Source organism: Chinchilla lanigera, unplaced genomic scaffold, assembly GCF_000276665.1.
Source record: "Chinchilla lanigera isolate Chin_1 unplaced genomic scaffold, ChiLan1.0 scaffold00168, whole genome shotgun sequence".
Lineage (NCBI taxonomy): Eukaryota > Metazoa > Chordata > Mammalia > Rodentia > Chinchillidae > Chinchilla > Chinchilla lanigera.
In genome coordinates this window covers 1,236,229-1,252,153 of record NW_004955569.1, presented here as the reverse complement: position 1 = coordinate 1,252,153, position 15,925 = coordinate 1,236,229, and the positions used below count along the sequence as shown (strand labels likewise).

General features: G+C 39.5%; 1 protein-coding gene across 1 annotated transcript in view; it reads left to right on the top strand.

The window, feature by feature from the left end:
* Positions 1 to 4,415: 4,415 nt before the first annotated feature.
* The window catches only part of LOC102004655 (zinc finger protein 709-like), a 28,432-nt gene continuing 16,922 nt past the window's right edge, over positions 4,416 to 15,925 (top strand). The window contains exon 1 of the mRNA XM_005413497.1: positions 4,416 to 4,555. Within this exon, the coding sequence (XP_005413554.1) occupies positions 4,553 to 4,555 (3 nt within the window). The 5' untranslated portion in view covers positions 4,416 to 4,552. The remainder of the gene's footprint in view (positions 4,556 to 15,925) is intronic.

Sequence of the window (15,925 nt, the reverse complement as noted above, 5' to 3'; positions counted from 1 at the left end):
GAGAAACATTCAGAGTAATTGTCTACAGGGGAACTTCAGCAGCTTCTGGTTGAGCAATAAAGAATGAAAGCTGAGGAGCTTTCTGAAGAGTAGGGGGAGTATCAACAATTAGTGCAGCAAAGTCCTTCTGAAATAAAGAAAATCTTGAAAAAAATGGACAGAGTTACAGACATTTGCAGAAAAGGCCCACCAAGACAGAGAAAAAGTCAATCACTGCATTGATTTGCTTAATCATATCATACTACAAGACAGTATTAAACAAAAGACAGAAACAGACAATCTTAGACCAGTTTTTAGTTCTGAGAATTTTGAGAACCAGTAAGCCACAAGAAGGTCCTAGTGGTCTACAGACTGCCCCAAGAAGAGAAAGCACAGCAGAGAGTCAGATTCCTGATGTTCCTTCCAAACAATAACTACCTTCTTTTTCATCCTCACTTCCTGCAAGCTAAAGATGTGAACTTGAATGATGATTAGAGTAGGAAATTGTCATTTCCGGTAAAACAGGCATAATTTATAACTTTTTGGTGATTATACTAGGAAAATGATTGGGGTTTCTGCTAAATTATGCACATTATACAACCCATTTAATATAAAGAAGTTAGTTGAGCGGTGCTTTGGGAGTTTCAGTACACACTATGGGTATTTCCATTATTTCTTGTGGGAAAATTGTCTTGACTTACAACCCACTTGAATCACAGTCAGATCTCGAGAACAATTAAGTTTACAAGTAAGGGGTCTGTAGTAGCTAGAAATAAAGGAAAAGAATACTTTATGAGAGTTGGGATCCAGCATGAAGTTGAAGAGGCTGGGCTGAAGGGTCCAGGATTCAGATTTGGTCCCTCTGTTTACACTATCATCTCACACAGACACCAAGAAATGTGCGTTAATAATATTCTGTACATCTCTCCAGGCAAACATTTTATTATTAACGTGCATGTATCACCTGAATCCAGGTCATTTTTTCTAGGAATATTAACATGAAAGGTACATAATTTCAAACTGTGATAAGCTATGACAAGGCAAGGGGAGTTTACAGTCGAAAGTCTTTTTGTTATCCAGCCTCATCACCAGGAAGTGATCAGGTGAATAAAATTTTGAACTTAGTTTAAGAAAGCATTCTGGCTTTTGTAAGTCTCCAACCTGGCCTGACTCTCCCGGCACCCAGCCTACTTGCCAGCAGAAGCACTAATCTCTGCAGAGAACTCAGCTCAGCAGTAAGGCTGTTATTGGCAAACACAGGAAAGTAGATAAGATATAGGACAAGGAATTTGGATCAATGAGAGATGTTTGAGTCATTGTATACAGACAGAAATACATACTACATTTATAAAATCAGTTATAGCATAAATTTGACGAGCTGGCAACATAAGTGAAAGCATGTTTCCCAAAATGAAAAAAAAGAAAAGCAAAGAAAAATGTGTTGAGCTCAAATAAAACACCTGTTTAAGGATGGAAGACAGACATATGTAAGAATCAGAGTGCACTCAAATATATTTGGTTAAATCAAATTATAATAACTTACAGTTTTTAAACTTGTTCCTATAAATAGACTAGTCAGAAAATTTCTAGGTTAATTAACAGAGATCTCTTGGAATAAGAATCAGAAAGAATAACACTTTTTACATCTGTGAAAGCAGAGACAGTTATTAAGATGGGCCCTAAGCTGACAGTTTATGTGATTGGGATGTCCAGGTATACAGGCTACGCATTGTTGCTGTGAAAGCCATGGGCAGTCACAGCTGAAGGCAAGGTAATTTTCACTATTCCCGGGTGGGAGTGGGCCAGGTTTGGGTGTAGAAAGAGGTCCTCTCTGAGAATAGTGGCCAGCCTGCAAGATGTTCTAAGAAAAATCATGAGGAGCGGCAGTCCTCTGGGTACTGGGGCTGTGTCTAATTTGAATATATATTTTTTTTAATTAAGGGGTTTAAAGTTAACTTATGGCAGGTGGTAGAAAAACTGGAGTGTTAAAGAGGCTGAAGAGGAAGAGCTCCGACTCTGATCTGGGAGAGGTCTGGCAGGGAGGGAGGACAAAGGAGTAGCTCTCTGGACTAGGAGTGTGGTAGAATAGCCAGTGGGATTCGGGAAAGCGAATAGGAGTGGGGACAGTGTATGACCTAAGGTTAGAGGAGCAGTAGCTAGCTTGAGATTTGTGGGTGTGGGACCTAGGAAGGCAGCTGGGCGTGGATCAGTTAGCTAGTGGAGGCAGGTAGCCACAGTGGGGGCCGCAGGGGAGAGGGGCGTGGTGCAGGTTGGCTGCGGGTTGCCTTGACCTGGGACACTGGGGTAGGCATTGCTAGGGGCGTGGCCTTTGTTTGAGGTCTTGCTGTGGATTTGGGTAAAGGCTGTGTTGTGCAGGCTCCTGTTAATTATGTGTTATGGAAAAATCAAAAGCATTGTGTTCTGGCATCAAGAAGCACTTAGGCTTTAGACTGGGAGAAGGGTGAAGTCGGAGATTCTGGAGAAGGCAGGCTAGCAGAGGCAGAGAGGGATGGACAGGGTTTCTGTTTGTTCGTTTGTTTTTGTTTTTTGAGTACAGAGAGAGGTGTAGGAGAAAGAAGGAAGGAGAATTTCCCATTGAGAGCAGGGAAACGTAATTGTCATGCCTACACCTGGTGTGGGAAAAGGAGCGGCAGCAGGGCCTATACTGAACGCCTTCAGTTTAATCTAGGCCAAGATGGAGCCTGGCTGAGAGACTAAGGGCAGTCGTCACCGCGATAAGTCAATCCCCAAGCGGAGCCAGCCTCCCCGCGGAGTGTCCAACCCTGACCAGCGCTAGATTTAAGGCACAGAGGAAGAAGAGAGCCTTTTTCCGTCCCAAGGGATGAGAGAGGAGAGCAGAAATGAGCAGTCGACTGTAGAGAGAAAGGAGGTTTAGAGGAGAGGATTTAAGTTTCAGCGTGAAAAATCCACCCAGCCAAAAGCTGCGGCTTTCTGAGCTTGAAAGCGGCTGCCTGCACAATACCTTGGGGGAGGGGAGCTTAAAGGCGCAGAGAGTGTTAGAAGCCCAGAGAGAGAGCCAGCTTACCGGACCTGAAACACTCATCTTGGCGGGCACTGGGGAGCTGCCCGGATTTATGTCGTCTTCGAGGCAGGGCTAGGGAGAAAAAGAGGGAGAGACAGATTGTGTAGCTTACCCGATCTGAAATGCTCAGCAAGATCTGGCATGGCAGTAGCAGCAGGAATTGTAGGAACCATGGTCAGAGGATGTCGCGGGGTAGACTTAGCTGGGGTAGAGGTTCGAGAGAGCTTAAACCCTTCCAAAGAGACGTTGTCATCCTTCCCTGGCCTAGGCACCAAAATGTCATGTAAATAACAAACAGAGACCACTAGACTTGGGTAAAGGCAACATGGCGTGGAACTTATTGTGTCTGGGTTTAGGCAGAGAGCATGAATAGACTTTCTGTCCTGAACAAAGAGAAGTGTGTCCCTTTGATATGGAGAAAAGGCAGGGGACATTAGTGAGGAAGATCCCAATGAACATCGTGGTTAAAGTTTTCTGGCAATCTTGCATCTCAGTGGGTTGAGTCCTGTGAAGCGTGTGTTGCAAATTTTGGGGTTTCTCCAAATGTCTCCAGGACCTACAAAATTGCTTGTCCTATCTTACATCATTCCTGTATTTGCTAGTGACAGTCTCAGTGCTGAGCTTAGTTCCCTGCAGAGAGTAGTGCTCTGCTCTGCTGGCAAGCAGGCTGGGGGCTAGGAGAGTTAGGCTAGGTTGGAGACTTACAGCTTTCATACTTGTAAATATGCTTATCATCAAAATTCAGGTATTTTCTGGAAAAAAGTCTGAAATTTGAGGAAGTTGGAATGCTTACTTTTCTTTATCTTTACTCTTTTCCAGAATATAGGGATTCGATTATGAGACTCCAATTTCTTTATTTACACAAAAAAATGTATTCTTCTTGGGGGCCTTATATTCATTTTCATGGATGAAAACGAGCAGATTGAGGGACAGTGTGAAAATTTTGGCAATGAAACTGACTGCATTTCCTACAGCACAGCTTGCCTCCATTCAATTTTGTACGAGAGTTTCCTAGACTCGTGATGTTTTCTGATATCAAGGGATCTAATCTTCCATAGGACATTGACTCTGGAACCTTCTGAGCAGGTTTCAGGAAGAATCCACTGAGTGTATTAAGAAAACCATGGATGCTTTGAAAAGTCAAGTAAAAGGAGTAAAGCCTTTAAGTGCAAGCATTCTTCATGCGAGGTGAGACTGTCTTCACGGGAGAGAGAAGAATTTCCTGAACCAGAATTTCCTGGGCTAGAATTTGTTATTTGGGCTCCCCCCAAGCTGGAAGAAATTGGCTGCTCTTGTCATGCTTAGACCAGGTCCGCAATGGAGGAAGAGCCAATCCGCGATGAAGGCGTGGGCTGACTCTATTACCCAATCAGGTAGGCTGAGGGAGGCGGGCACTTCCTGTGTCATGGGGCCCAAATACGCAGTCTGAGTGCATTGCGGAGCTCCGCACTGACTAGACCACCCTTTTGTGTACCTTCTGCTGGCTGCAATCTGCAATCGAAGGATTCTGCGAGACTCTCACGCAACACAATGGTGACGTTGTGGGATGGGTACAGGGATGGGATGGAATCGGGTGAGATCTGGAATGGGCCGGAATGAGCTATAGCAATGAATAGTCTCTGCTTCGCTCGAGAATGCGAGGTCTTCCTAGTCTTTGGTTCCGCATCATAATCTGCCCCTTTTTCTTTTCTTTTCTTTTCTTTTTTCTTTCTTTCTTTCTTTTTTTTTTTTTTTTTTTTCTCCGGTACCGGGAACCGAACTCACGACGTTGCGCTTGCCAGGCAGGCGCTTTGCCGCTGAGCTAAATCCCCAGCCCCAATCTGCCCCTTTTTCGCTTGCTCAGGCAAGGGCAATTCTGCGTCTGCAGCATCCTATCCGCACTGCGACACTGACAACCCAAAATGCGTTCTTGGGTGCCCCCGCGCACAGCTATATCTCCACTAGTCTGAGGAGAGCTGGGGCTTTGCGGAAACCCTGGGTTACACACTCCGCAATGAAAAACAATAGTCACTTATTATTTACGTGAGACCTCTCCTCGCAGTGGTGGTACTGCGTGAACAATCCGTACGTATAGTCTCGCAACCTTGAGAAATGAGGTTGTGAAACAGAAGGAGGCTGTTAGGAGAGATTTTACTGGAAATAATACTCAGAAGAACTCCCTGATTTCTAGGAAGCATCCCGATGGAGCGGCCATGTAGCTGCTCAGTCAATCCAGAGGTGATTATAGATGCTCAGAGCACCGTAATTGTTCAGTTGCTTTGCGACCACCTATCAAAGATGTCTCTGGATTTAAAACAATCACTCTGATCTCATGATCTCTAACCAATTTCGTCAGCATGCATGGTTTAAAAAAGACTGGACTTTTAGAGAGAAAACTGGTTATTTTGTATTTTAAATTTCTGGAAACGCAGGAGCTTAGTAGCGCGTGACTGCAGCTCCTTTTGGAGAGACAAGATGGCTGCATTCCTTTTTGGACAGAAGGTTTAGTGTTGCTCAAACACTGTAGAAAATTGTATTCTCATTTCAATTCTTATAAAAATATCTTGTTTCCCAATTCTATCTCTCTTTCCCTTCCCTGGCTAAGTGCTTTATTTATATGATAGTAAAACAAATTATTCTTTAGTTTTAGACTACTTAAATGAGGCTTTTTTAATAGAGGCTAGAATGCTGAGAAAGGTGGAAGGGATGTTAGTGTATCACCAAAGGAGGGGAACGTGTTTTTACTAAGGACAACTTCCAGAAAGGGCTGCCTGTTAAACCCCCACAGAGATATGCGTTGAACTGTGGCATGTACCGCGACATATATGTGTGGTATTAGTATGAATGGAAAAGAAAAGGTGTTTCATCTGTGAAATAATGGAAGTATTATGTGGACTGTTTCTAGACATTGTTTTAAATACTAAAACAGTGATTAAAGGCTGACATTGTAAAAACAAGTATTGAGCCAGGTGTGGGGGTGCACACCTGTAATGCTTGCATTCTGGAAGCTGAGAAAGGAGGATCCTTGTGAGCTCAGAGATAGCCTGTGCTATATAGGGAGTTCAAGCCCAGCCTGAACTACATGTGAGACTCTGTCTCAAATAACAAAGAAAAAGCAAGTCTTGAAATAGTCAAGATCTGCAGGCATATGAATGTATAGGATGAAAGGGATTTTAGAATAGGCAAGAAGAAAGAGGAATAAAAGGAAATGGGGCAGGAAGGCACTTTGGAGAGGGACATAAGTCAATAACTACAGCAATAAACTCCTCCTAACTTCAGATTTTTTGTAGTGTGATAATAAATGAAGGACTGTCTGCTGGGTTGGTCTGAGATTGGGTCAGAAGTCACAAGCTTAAAGAATGGAAGGGAATTTAGAAATATATAAACATTTCTTCACTGACTACTTATCAGCTCACCTAATCATTTTTGAGGTAAATTGGAAATTAAGAAATTAAGAAAATTAAGAAACTGGCTGGGGATATAGCTCAGTGGCACAGCACCTGCCTGGCAAGCACAAGGTCTCGAGTTTGATTCCCAGGACCAAACAAAAACAAACAAACAAACAAAAAAGAAGCTGGTGGTGGTGTAGCTTTGAAAGGATAAACATCATCTTTGAAATAGAATGGGAAGGAGTTTTTCCTGGATACAAAAGATTCCAAGGTGTTATTGATGTTTTTGAAGTTTGTTATTGTACAGGGACTGAACTCAGGAAATTTACCCTAAGATACATCCACTCAAAATTTTTGTTTTCTTTTTTTCTTTTTTCCTTTTTTAAAAAAGTATTTGAAACCATGTCTTGCTAAGTTGCCCAGGCACAAAAAAGTTTTGATACATTTTCCACCTACTTGCTTGCTGGGATGACAGACCTGTGCCCCTTTATTGGTTTCAAATTGGATTTCTTAAATCACCAGGATTTACCAAGATGTCTGCTTGGATAAAGTAAATATCACTGAGTCATTGTGGTGCGCACCTCATGACATCACCTCAGAGATTGAGACAGGAGTATTAAATCACCAAGCACAGCCTGGATAATGGAACAAGACCCTGTCTCAATATTAAGTAAATATTTTGGGGTGTACTTTCACTTTAAATTAACTTGTATAATGTTTGTGAGGCCCTGAGTTAAGTCTATAGCAATGAAGAAAAACGTTATTTTGTGCAAATTTTACTGTTAATTTTGAATTTTACTCGTTTTTCACACTAGGGGTGCATGCTGCAATACTTGATTATGGTTGAGGATAAAAATGATGAGTCACTGCTCTGTAAGAATCAGGACATCACAAGTAGACAACTGGTGATTTTAAAGTATATTATTTTCAGTAAAGTACATGAGATATTTAGCATTTTATTATGAATTTTGCTTTGTGTTACATAAATTTCCCCAAATACAGATAAGGATTGGTGTGGTGAGCAAGTTTAAAGGATCCATGGCTTACCAATGCTTGATCAGATATATTTTGTTTATTTTCAATAAACTTTATTTTCACCTTCCTTTGGATTGATCAAGATATTTTCCCTTTGAAACTTAGGTAGCATCTGTAGACTCATTCTTTCAACTCTTCATATGCTTCTGTGTAAAACCTGACACCGATTGTTTCCTGTTTTTATTTTTGTGTGTGCATTTATTTTGAGATAGGGTCTCAGTATGCAGTTTTGGCTAGACTTGACCTCATTGTGTAGCCCAGGCTGGCCACAAATTCAAGAGGTGCTCCTGCCTCTGCCTCCTGTGTGCAGGGATTGCAGAAGTGTGCCACCATGGCCAGCATATTTCCAGTTTGGAATGCTATACTAACCAGATTCTTCAGAGCAACCAAATCAGGAGAACAGTATAATACTGTTTGGAAAGCGGAACATGACTTAGGGTTATTCTTTGCTTATGGATTTTCAGGTGTGTGTGTGTGTGTGTGTGTGTGTGTGAGTGTGAATTTTATGCAGAGGTTTCCTACTCTGGCCATACTGCCTCATCAAAATGAGGAAGACAAGATGGAAATTTTCAGTGATTAGACTGAGTACTATGACCGGCAGACACCAAGCATGTACAGGGTTGAAGAGAAACAACTTCCTTTCCGTGTTTTAACTTATCCTGAGTATGGGAACCATCCTATTGTTTTAAGCTTGAATCATCATCTACCTTTCTACACAGGGTTGCTCAAGCCTGTGACCTCACATTTCCTCTTAATTTAACCTCATTTCTTCCCATGACTTAATGGGCCAAAGGCAGGCATGTCTAGCACCATCACTTAGAAAACACTTTCTCCTTTGCAGTGATTGCTGTCTCTCTGGGAAAAGAGATGACCTTGAACCTCTGTTCTGTGTTCCCATAAATAAGAAATTGCAATCCCTGAAATCCCTGTAAGTGTGTCTTGGGTTCTCCACAGGGTGACAACAGACCTTGTTGATATTGTAGGAAAGCCCATGGCAATGGCCTGTTATTGAGGGCACAGCTGAGATGAAGCACAGAGCTTCACTTCAAGGCATTTTTTAACCTGGGCTCTACCTGTCCCTGTGGATGTCATCATACAGCATCAAACTGAGAACCTGTTCTCTTTTCACACCCCTGATATCTGAAATATAGTGCAGATAGTGAGGACAGGGAAGCGGGTATGCAAGTTTAGAGAGCAAGTACTTTAGGGAGAGCCACTGAGCTTGGGTTTGGGGTGCAGAGCTGTCAATTTGCCTTGTGCTGTAGTTTTTGTTTCGTAATTTGGAGTGCCTTTTCATTTAGCAGCTTATTTGTCCCCTGCACCTGCTAAATGAGTGGGTTTCAGATGACGGTCATTGTACACATCAGAAAACATGTGAGAATGTTTCAGAATTTTTGTTGAAATTATAACATACAGCATGAGCAAAACTTAGAGCAGCTCATGGGTTGAGGCCAGGGATGTTGATCAATATTAGCGCACAGGATTACCCTTTTTTTTTTGGTTTTTCTCCGGTACCGGGAACCGAACTCACGACCTTGCGCTTGCCAGGCAGGCACTTTTGCCACTGAGCTAAATCCCCAGCCCCCAGGATTACCCTTAATAGAAAGAAATATTGCCCCAAATATCGTTATTGAGCTCTTTGACTATTCTGTTACAGTGTTTTATTCTTTACACTCTTATGCCCCTGCTCATCACTGGTGAATTATACTGCCTGGCTGTATGTACACATTCTATGCCTGCAGTAAAGCCTAGAGATTGATAAGCACTCTACATGTGTTCTAACAGTGACCTATACCTCAGCATTATGTAACCATATACTTTAGTGTGACTAAACAGGACTATGTCAAAGAGTTTATCTTACGTATTACTTAATTCATTCAGTTTTATATTCCATTCTATTTGCATTGCTGTACGTACATGTTAACTCCTCCAAACATCTGCAGTGCAGTGTTTATGTCCATAACATCTTATTTACCTTTCCACAGTTACGGGATAGCAGGCTGGTCTAGTTTTGTCACTTGTATAAATGCCATGGTAAACATTGTATTTCTTGCTGCCATAGAAGCAGATGTAAGAAAATATCATGGATGTTCAGGAGCCTTTTTGATGGTTCACAGAGTGAATATCCATCTAAAATGTTAATATATGTCATACACATGAACACCACAAGTAGGTAGTATTATTACTAATAATATTTATTACTATTACTATATAATTAATAGTAATATTACTATGTAATTAATAGTAATATTGCTATGTAATATTACTATTACATTTATTACTCATACAACCAACACTCGACTTTCTGTAGTTTAATGAGTGTCATAGGCTTATAGTGAAATTTAATTGTTTCTTTTCCTTTTTTTGTGCTTTATGTCTCTGTGTAATGCATAGATTTTTCATTTCTTCTGTAAGCCATTCTATACATTATCTGCATATGTGATATTGTCATTTTGAGGTGAGTATACTTTTCTTTCAATAAAATCTTTTTTCTAGGTATTTCTTTGTTACTTGTAAAGAATCAACATAATTCTCATGAGCTTTCCATCTGTATTTTAATTTCATAAACTATTTTATTGTTTCCAGAAATTCTAACTTAATTTTGGCTCTTTTTAAAATCACTTTAATATATTTTTACTTAAAATTCTTTTGGAATATTTTCTTATTAGTAGACTTTCTTATACTGTTTCCCATATTTTATTTTCTTTTTTCACTCTATTTTTTTTTATTTTTAAAGAGAAAAAATAAAAATTTAAAAACAAGATAATAAGAGGGTACCAATGGTTAATATATGTGTATTGTTTTAAATTGTACTCAAAGTATGAGGTATTGGCATTTAATTTTTCACACAATATTAACACAAACCTTTCATTGCAGTGGACTTAGAGAAATTAGTAGTATAATTATCTTAACTGTCATATATAGATAAATTGATAGATAAATAGATTTTCATATATCTATCTTGCTGTATATTTTTTGCTTTGACCTTCCTTCTTTTCTCCATTCCCCCATCCCAGTTTCTCTTTTTTTCTGAAGTTTCTTCCAATTTTACAATATATCTAGTACAAATTGGATCTTACTTACTCTTTCAGCATCTCACAGTAGGGAAACAATATGATGTTTACAACCGTGAGTCTGGTTTATTTCACTTATGAGTATGGTCTCAAGTTCCATCCATTTACCTATAAATGTCTCAAGTTTATCCTTTATGCTTGAGTAGTGCTCCATTGTATAAAGATGCATCTTTTTTATCCATTCCTCTGTTGATAGGCATTTGGGTTGTTTCCAAGATCTAGCTACTACAAATTGTGCTGGTATCAACATGGTGCACATACGTTGCTATGGTATGATGTTTTTAATTCTCCTGGGAAGACATCCAGAAGAGGAATAACTGTTTAGGATTAGGACCGCTAATCCTAGTTTAGTGAGAAATCTTCATGCTGATTTCCATAGTGCTTGATCTACACTCCCACCAACAGTGGAAAAGTGTTTTGTTTTTCCCCACAGCCCCACAAGCATTTGTTAGTGGTTGATTTCTTGATGATAGCCATTCTTTCTGGGGTGAGATGGCATCTCAGTGTTGTTTTAATTTGCATCTTTCAAGTGACCAATGATGTTGAACATTTTTTCATATATTTATTTGCTGTTTGTATTTTTTCATCTGAGGTGTGTATTCATTTTAGATGCCCAGTTTTGGATTGGGTCTTTAAATTTGGGAGATCTGCCTTTTTGAGTTCTTTACATATGTTTGATAGTAATCCTTTGTCTGAGGAACAGCTGGCAAACACTTTTTCCACTCTGTTGGTAGTTTCTCTTGCAGTTCAAAAACTTTTTAGTAAGATGATAGCCCAGGTGTTGATCCCTTGTGATAATTCCTGTGTGATCAAGTTTTTATTCATAAAGTCTTTGCCTATACCATTGTCTTCAAGAGTTTTACCAATTCTACCCTCCAGCAGATTTGATGTTTCTGTTTTAATATTTAGATCTTTGATCAATTTCAGATTTAGTTTAGTGCATGGTGAAACATGTGGGTCCATTTTTAATCTTCGGTATGTGCAGAGCCAGTTTTTCCAGCACTATTTATTAAAGAGGCTATCTCTCTTGCAGTGAATGTGTTTGGTACCTTTATCAAAGATAAGGTGGCTGGGTATGTGTAGAGTTCTTTCTGCATCGTCTAATCTGTACCATTGATCTTTGAGTCTGTTGTTTGTATGTGTGTGTGTGTATGTGTGCCAGTACCATGTTGTTTTTATCACAGTAGCTTTATAGTACAATTTCAAATTAGGGATTGTGATGTTCATTGCCTGGTCTTTGGTTTCAAATGAATTTTATTGTGGTTTTCTCTAATTCTGTGAGAAGTGCTATTGGTATTTTGATGGGAATTGTATTACAATTGTATAATAGTTTTGGAAGTATGGCTATTTTCACTATATTGGTTCTTCCTACCCCCAAAACAAGGGATATCTTTCCATTTTCTGGTATCCACTTCAATCTCCTATTTCTGAACAATAGTTTCAATGTAGAGTACTTTTACATCCTTCATTAGATTGATTCCTAGGTATTTCATTTTTTTAGATGCTATTGTGCAAGGTGTTGTTTCCCTAATTTCTCTCTTAGTGAGTTTGTTATGCATGTACAGGAAAGCTAATGATTTTTGAGTGTTGATTTTGTATGCAGCTATGCTACTGAATTTGCATATTAAATCTAGCAGCTTTTTAGTGGAGCTTTGGGGGTCTTCTATGTAAAGTGTCATGTCATCTGCAAATAATGTTAAGTTAACTTGTTCCTTTACTATTGGTATTCCTTATATTTCTTTCTCTAGTCTAATATTGCTTCACTTTCAGTTTTGTTAAAGAGTATGAGAAGTAACGGTGTTAGGTCTAATCAAAATTTCTTGTAGAATTCATCATTGAATCCATCAGGGCATGGGCTTTTCTTTGTTGGTAGATTTTTAATTACATCTTTGATTTCATTGATTCATATTGGTTTATTTAGAATTTGTCAATCTTTTTGATTAAGCTTTGATAATTCATATCTAGGAATCTGTCCATTTCTTCTGCATTTTCCATCTTACTGGAATACAGGTTTTCAAAGTAGATATAAATGATCTGGATTTCTGCAGGGACTATTGTGATTTCACCCTCTTCTTGCCTAATTGCATGGATTTGAGTGTTTTCTTTCCTTTTTTGATATACTTATATTAGGATTTCTTGATTTTATTTAATCTTTAAAAAAACCAACTCTTCAATTCTTTGACTCTTTGTATTGTGTTTTTTAGTCTTCAGTGTGCTAATTTCTGCTCTGATCTTAATAATTTCCTCCCTCATATGAGCTTTTGGCTTAGCCTGCTTTTCATTTTCTAGAAATTTGAGGTTCAGTATTAAGTGTTCTTTTGTGCTTAATCTGTTTTCCTATGGGTATTCAGTTCTATGAATTTCTTTCTTAAGATTGCTTTGATTGTGTCCCATAAGTCTGGTATGCTGTATTGTCATTATCATTTAATTTTTAAGAACTGTCTATTTCTTCTTTAATTTTATTTGTGACCCATTTGTTGTTCAGGAGTGTGCTATTTAATTTCCCTGTGTTTATAAAGTTGTTATGGTTTCTTTTGCCATTGTTTTCCAATTTCATTGCACTGTGGTCAGATAATATGCATGGGATAATTTCAGGTTTTTTGCATTTACTTAAGTATGTTCTCTGAGCTAGTATGTGGTCTATTTGGGAGAACATCCTGTTTGCAACTCAGAAGAAGATGTGTTCTGATGTTGTAGAGGGGAACACTCTCTAGACATCTACTAAGTTCATTTGTTCAAAAGTTTCATTCAGTTCCACTATTTGCTTTGTCTAGTTGATCTACCTTCTTGTGACAGTAGGGTATTGAGATTCCACAATACAGTTTAATTAGTGCTTATTTGATCTTTATGCCTTACAACATTTGTTTTATATAGTTGGGTGCACTGGCATGTGTTGCATATATATTTATGATTGTTAACTCTTCCTATTGGATTGTTCCCTTTACAAGGGTAGCATGACCATCTTTTTTTTTTTGTTTTGTTTTTGTTTTTGTTTTTTTGTTTTTTTGTTTTTCTCCGGTACCGGGAACCGAACTCACCACCTTGCGCTTGCCAGGCAGGCGCTTTTGCCGCTGAGCTAAATCCCCAGCCCCAAGGCCAGGGACTTTAAGCAGAGCTCCACGTTGAAAAACAATGGAATGGCAGCATACTCTTCCTTCTTGGACCCTGGGATGCAGAACTTTCTTTCTCTGTCCTTTTTATACAAAGAGAATCTCTACAAGGTCTGCTGATTTTGACAAATTACAGTAAGATGTGATAAATGTGCAGATGATTTGGAGGTTTGTGCTGCCACTCAAATACGTACTTTACTAAGATTCTTGGCATCTCTCAAGCTGGATCAGGCTGACACTCAAGATAACCTGTCATGGGACTTTAAGTCAGACCTTACCTTTGATGAAATAAGTGAGTAATAGGAGGATGGGCTTTCAAACTTTAAAGTGAAGAAATTGTACTATACAGCACTTTGTTAAATGCTTGGGTTAAATGTATGTTCAATGCCTCATTAAAAGGACTGAGTGAGTGTGCTGCTGCTTTTTAACAATCATTCTGGTCCTCATGGTGAAGAACATTATCAGTACTTAGCATTCAGCTTTTGTGTGTGTGTGTGATCTTGGATAATGAAGTTGGCTTTTCTGAGGCAGCTGAAGTGTTTCCTTTAGTTTCATCTTCATTCATTTTGCAGAATATTGTTAATATATTATGCTAGCTTTTTCATGTGTTAGTGATATCTCATTTGAGCATGCTTTTGTATTTTTTGCTGAAAATATGTAGATTGAGAGATAAAGTGTGGGAAATGCTGCAGAGTGAAATCAACTGCCTCAGTTGAATTTCTGTCCTCTAACAACTTGAAACTTCGCTTTTTATTCCATTGTGTCCTGCCCAGGTGTGTGGCCCACTACTTTTGGTTCTGTAGTTACTCTATGAGTTATTGAATCTGGAAGTGCAAGGTTAAGCTTGTGACATGATGTTAAGGGACAGCGATTAGAAAGAGCACTTTGAGTATAGTAAGACAGTGGCAGCTCTTGGAAATCTTGGAGCAAATGTTGTGATCCCTCATGCTGGCTGAAGTCAATATCCTCGGAGGAAGCCTGTGTTAGAAAGAGTTTTGGGGGCTGGGGATTTAGCTCAGTGGCAAAGCGCCTGCCTGGCAAGCGCAAGGTCATGAGTTCGGTTCCTGGTACCGGAGGAAAAAAAAAAAAAAAAGAAAGAGTTTTGTTATCTTCTATCATTTGGGTTCCTCTTAAAGAGATAGTGTATATTTTTTTGTCTTGTCCTTTTTTGGCTCAGAGGGCAGATAATGGGGCAGCAGTGAAGACAGGTTGGTGTCCTGTGAACTGTCCAAGCAGGCACACTGTCTGGAGCTAAGAATCTTTGTCAGGAACCTAAGTCAGAAGCTCCCAGTGTATTGATGAAACCCTTCCTAGCTGGCTCACTCTGCCTAGTTCTGTGACATTTCCTGATGGCAGGTTGCGTGGGAAGGGCTTTGAGAGATCTCTAATCCTGTAAATGGTGTTGTGCAGGTTCCAGTGACCCAAGACAGGAGTGAGGCTGTGTTGGAGGCATAAGGTCAGTGACACATTGACAGAAGCAGTCTTGGAAAGACCTACCTCTGCAACCACTAAGGAGTCTTGTTTCTGTATGTCAAGTGCTGCTTTTATGCCTTTGTTTTTTTCTGGCTTTCAGGGCAAGCCTGAGAAACTGCCAGGCCCTCATCATCCTGTGCTGTGCAAATGAGGTGACTTAATCATGTCCAAAGCACTATTATGGCCAACTCAGTGCGTGCTCCTCCACTTATCATCCTATTGGGCCCTGACAACTGGGCAGTTATGGTGGATCTGCTGACTCTTGTGTGATATTTTTGTGTGAATGTCACTGGGTTGGCTTACGTCTCTGACTTTTCTTTCAACAACAGACCTGGTGTTGTGGCTTATGTGTAAAATATCTCCCAAGTATCTTCTGTGTTAAAATTTGATTGGATTATATGGACCTTATAGTTTTTTGTTGATTCACCCATTGATATGTTCAGCAGCAGGGTGTCCTGTAAGGCAGTGGGGCTTGGGTGAAAGAAGTTCACTAGGGAAATATCCTGGAAAACTGTACTTCATCTGTGGCTCTTCCCATTTTTCTGTGCTCCTTCCTTGCTATGGTGAGTTGAGCAGACTCAACTGTGTGGAAGTTATCATGGGCTTGATATGGAATGTCTGCTGGAACAGCATATAAGGGTGTATAGAACTGTAATAAAAAACAACCAGATGTAATTTCAATAGTTGTAAAAATGCAAATGTGAAGGTTGAAGCCATAAAATCAATTTTGGGGATTTAGACAGTGGACAACATCATTCAGGAGATTTAAATTGATGTGGTGAGCATTCATTTGTAATTTATAATATTTGAGTTGCAATCAGTCCTGGACATTAGTAATATCTC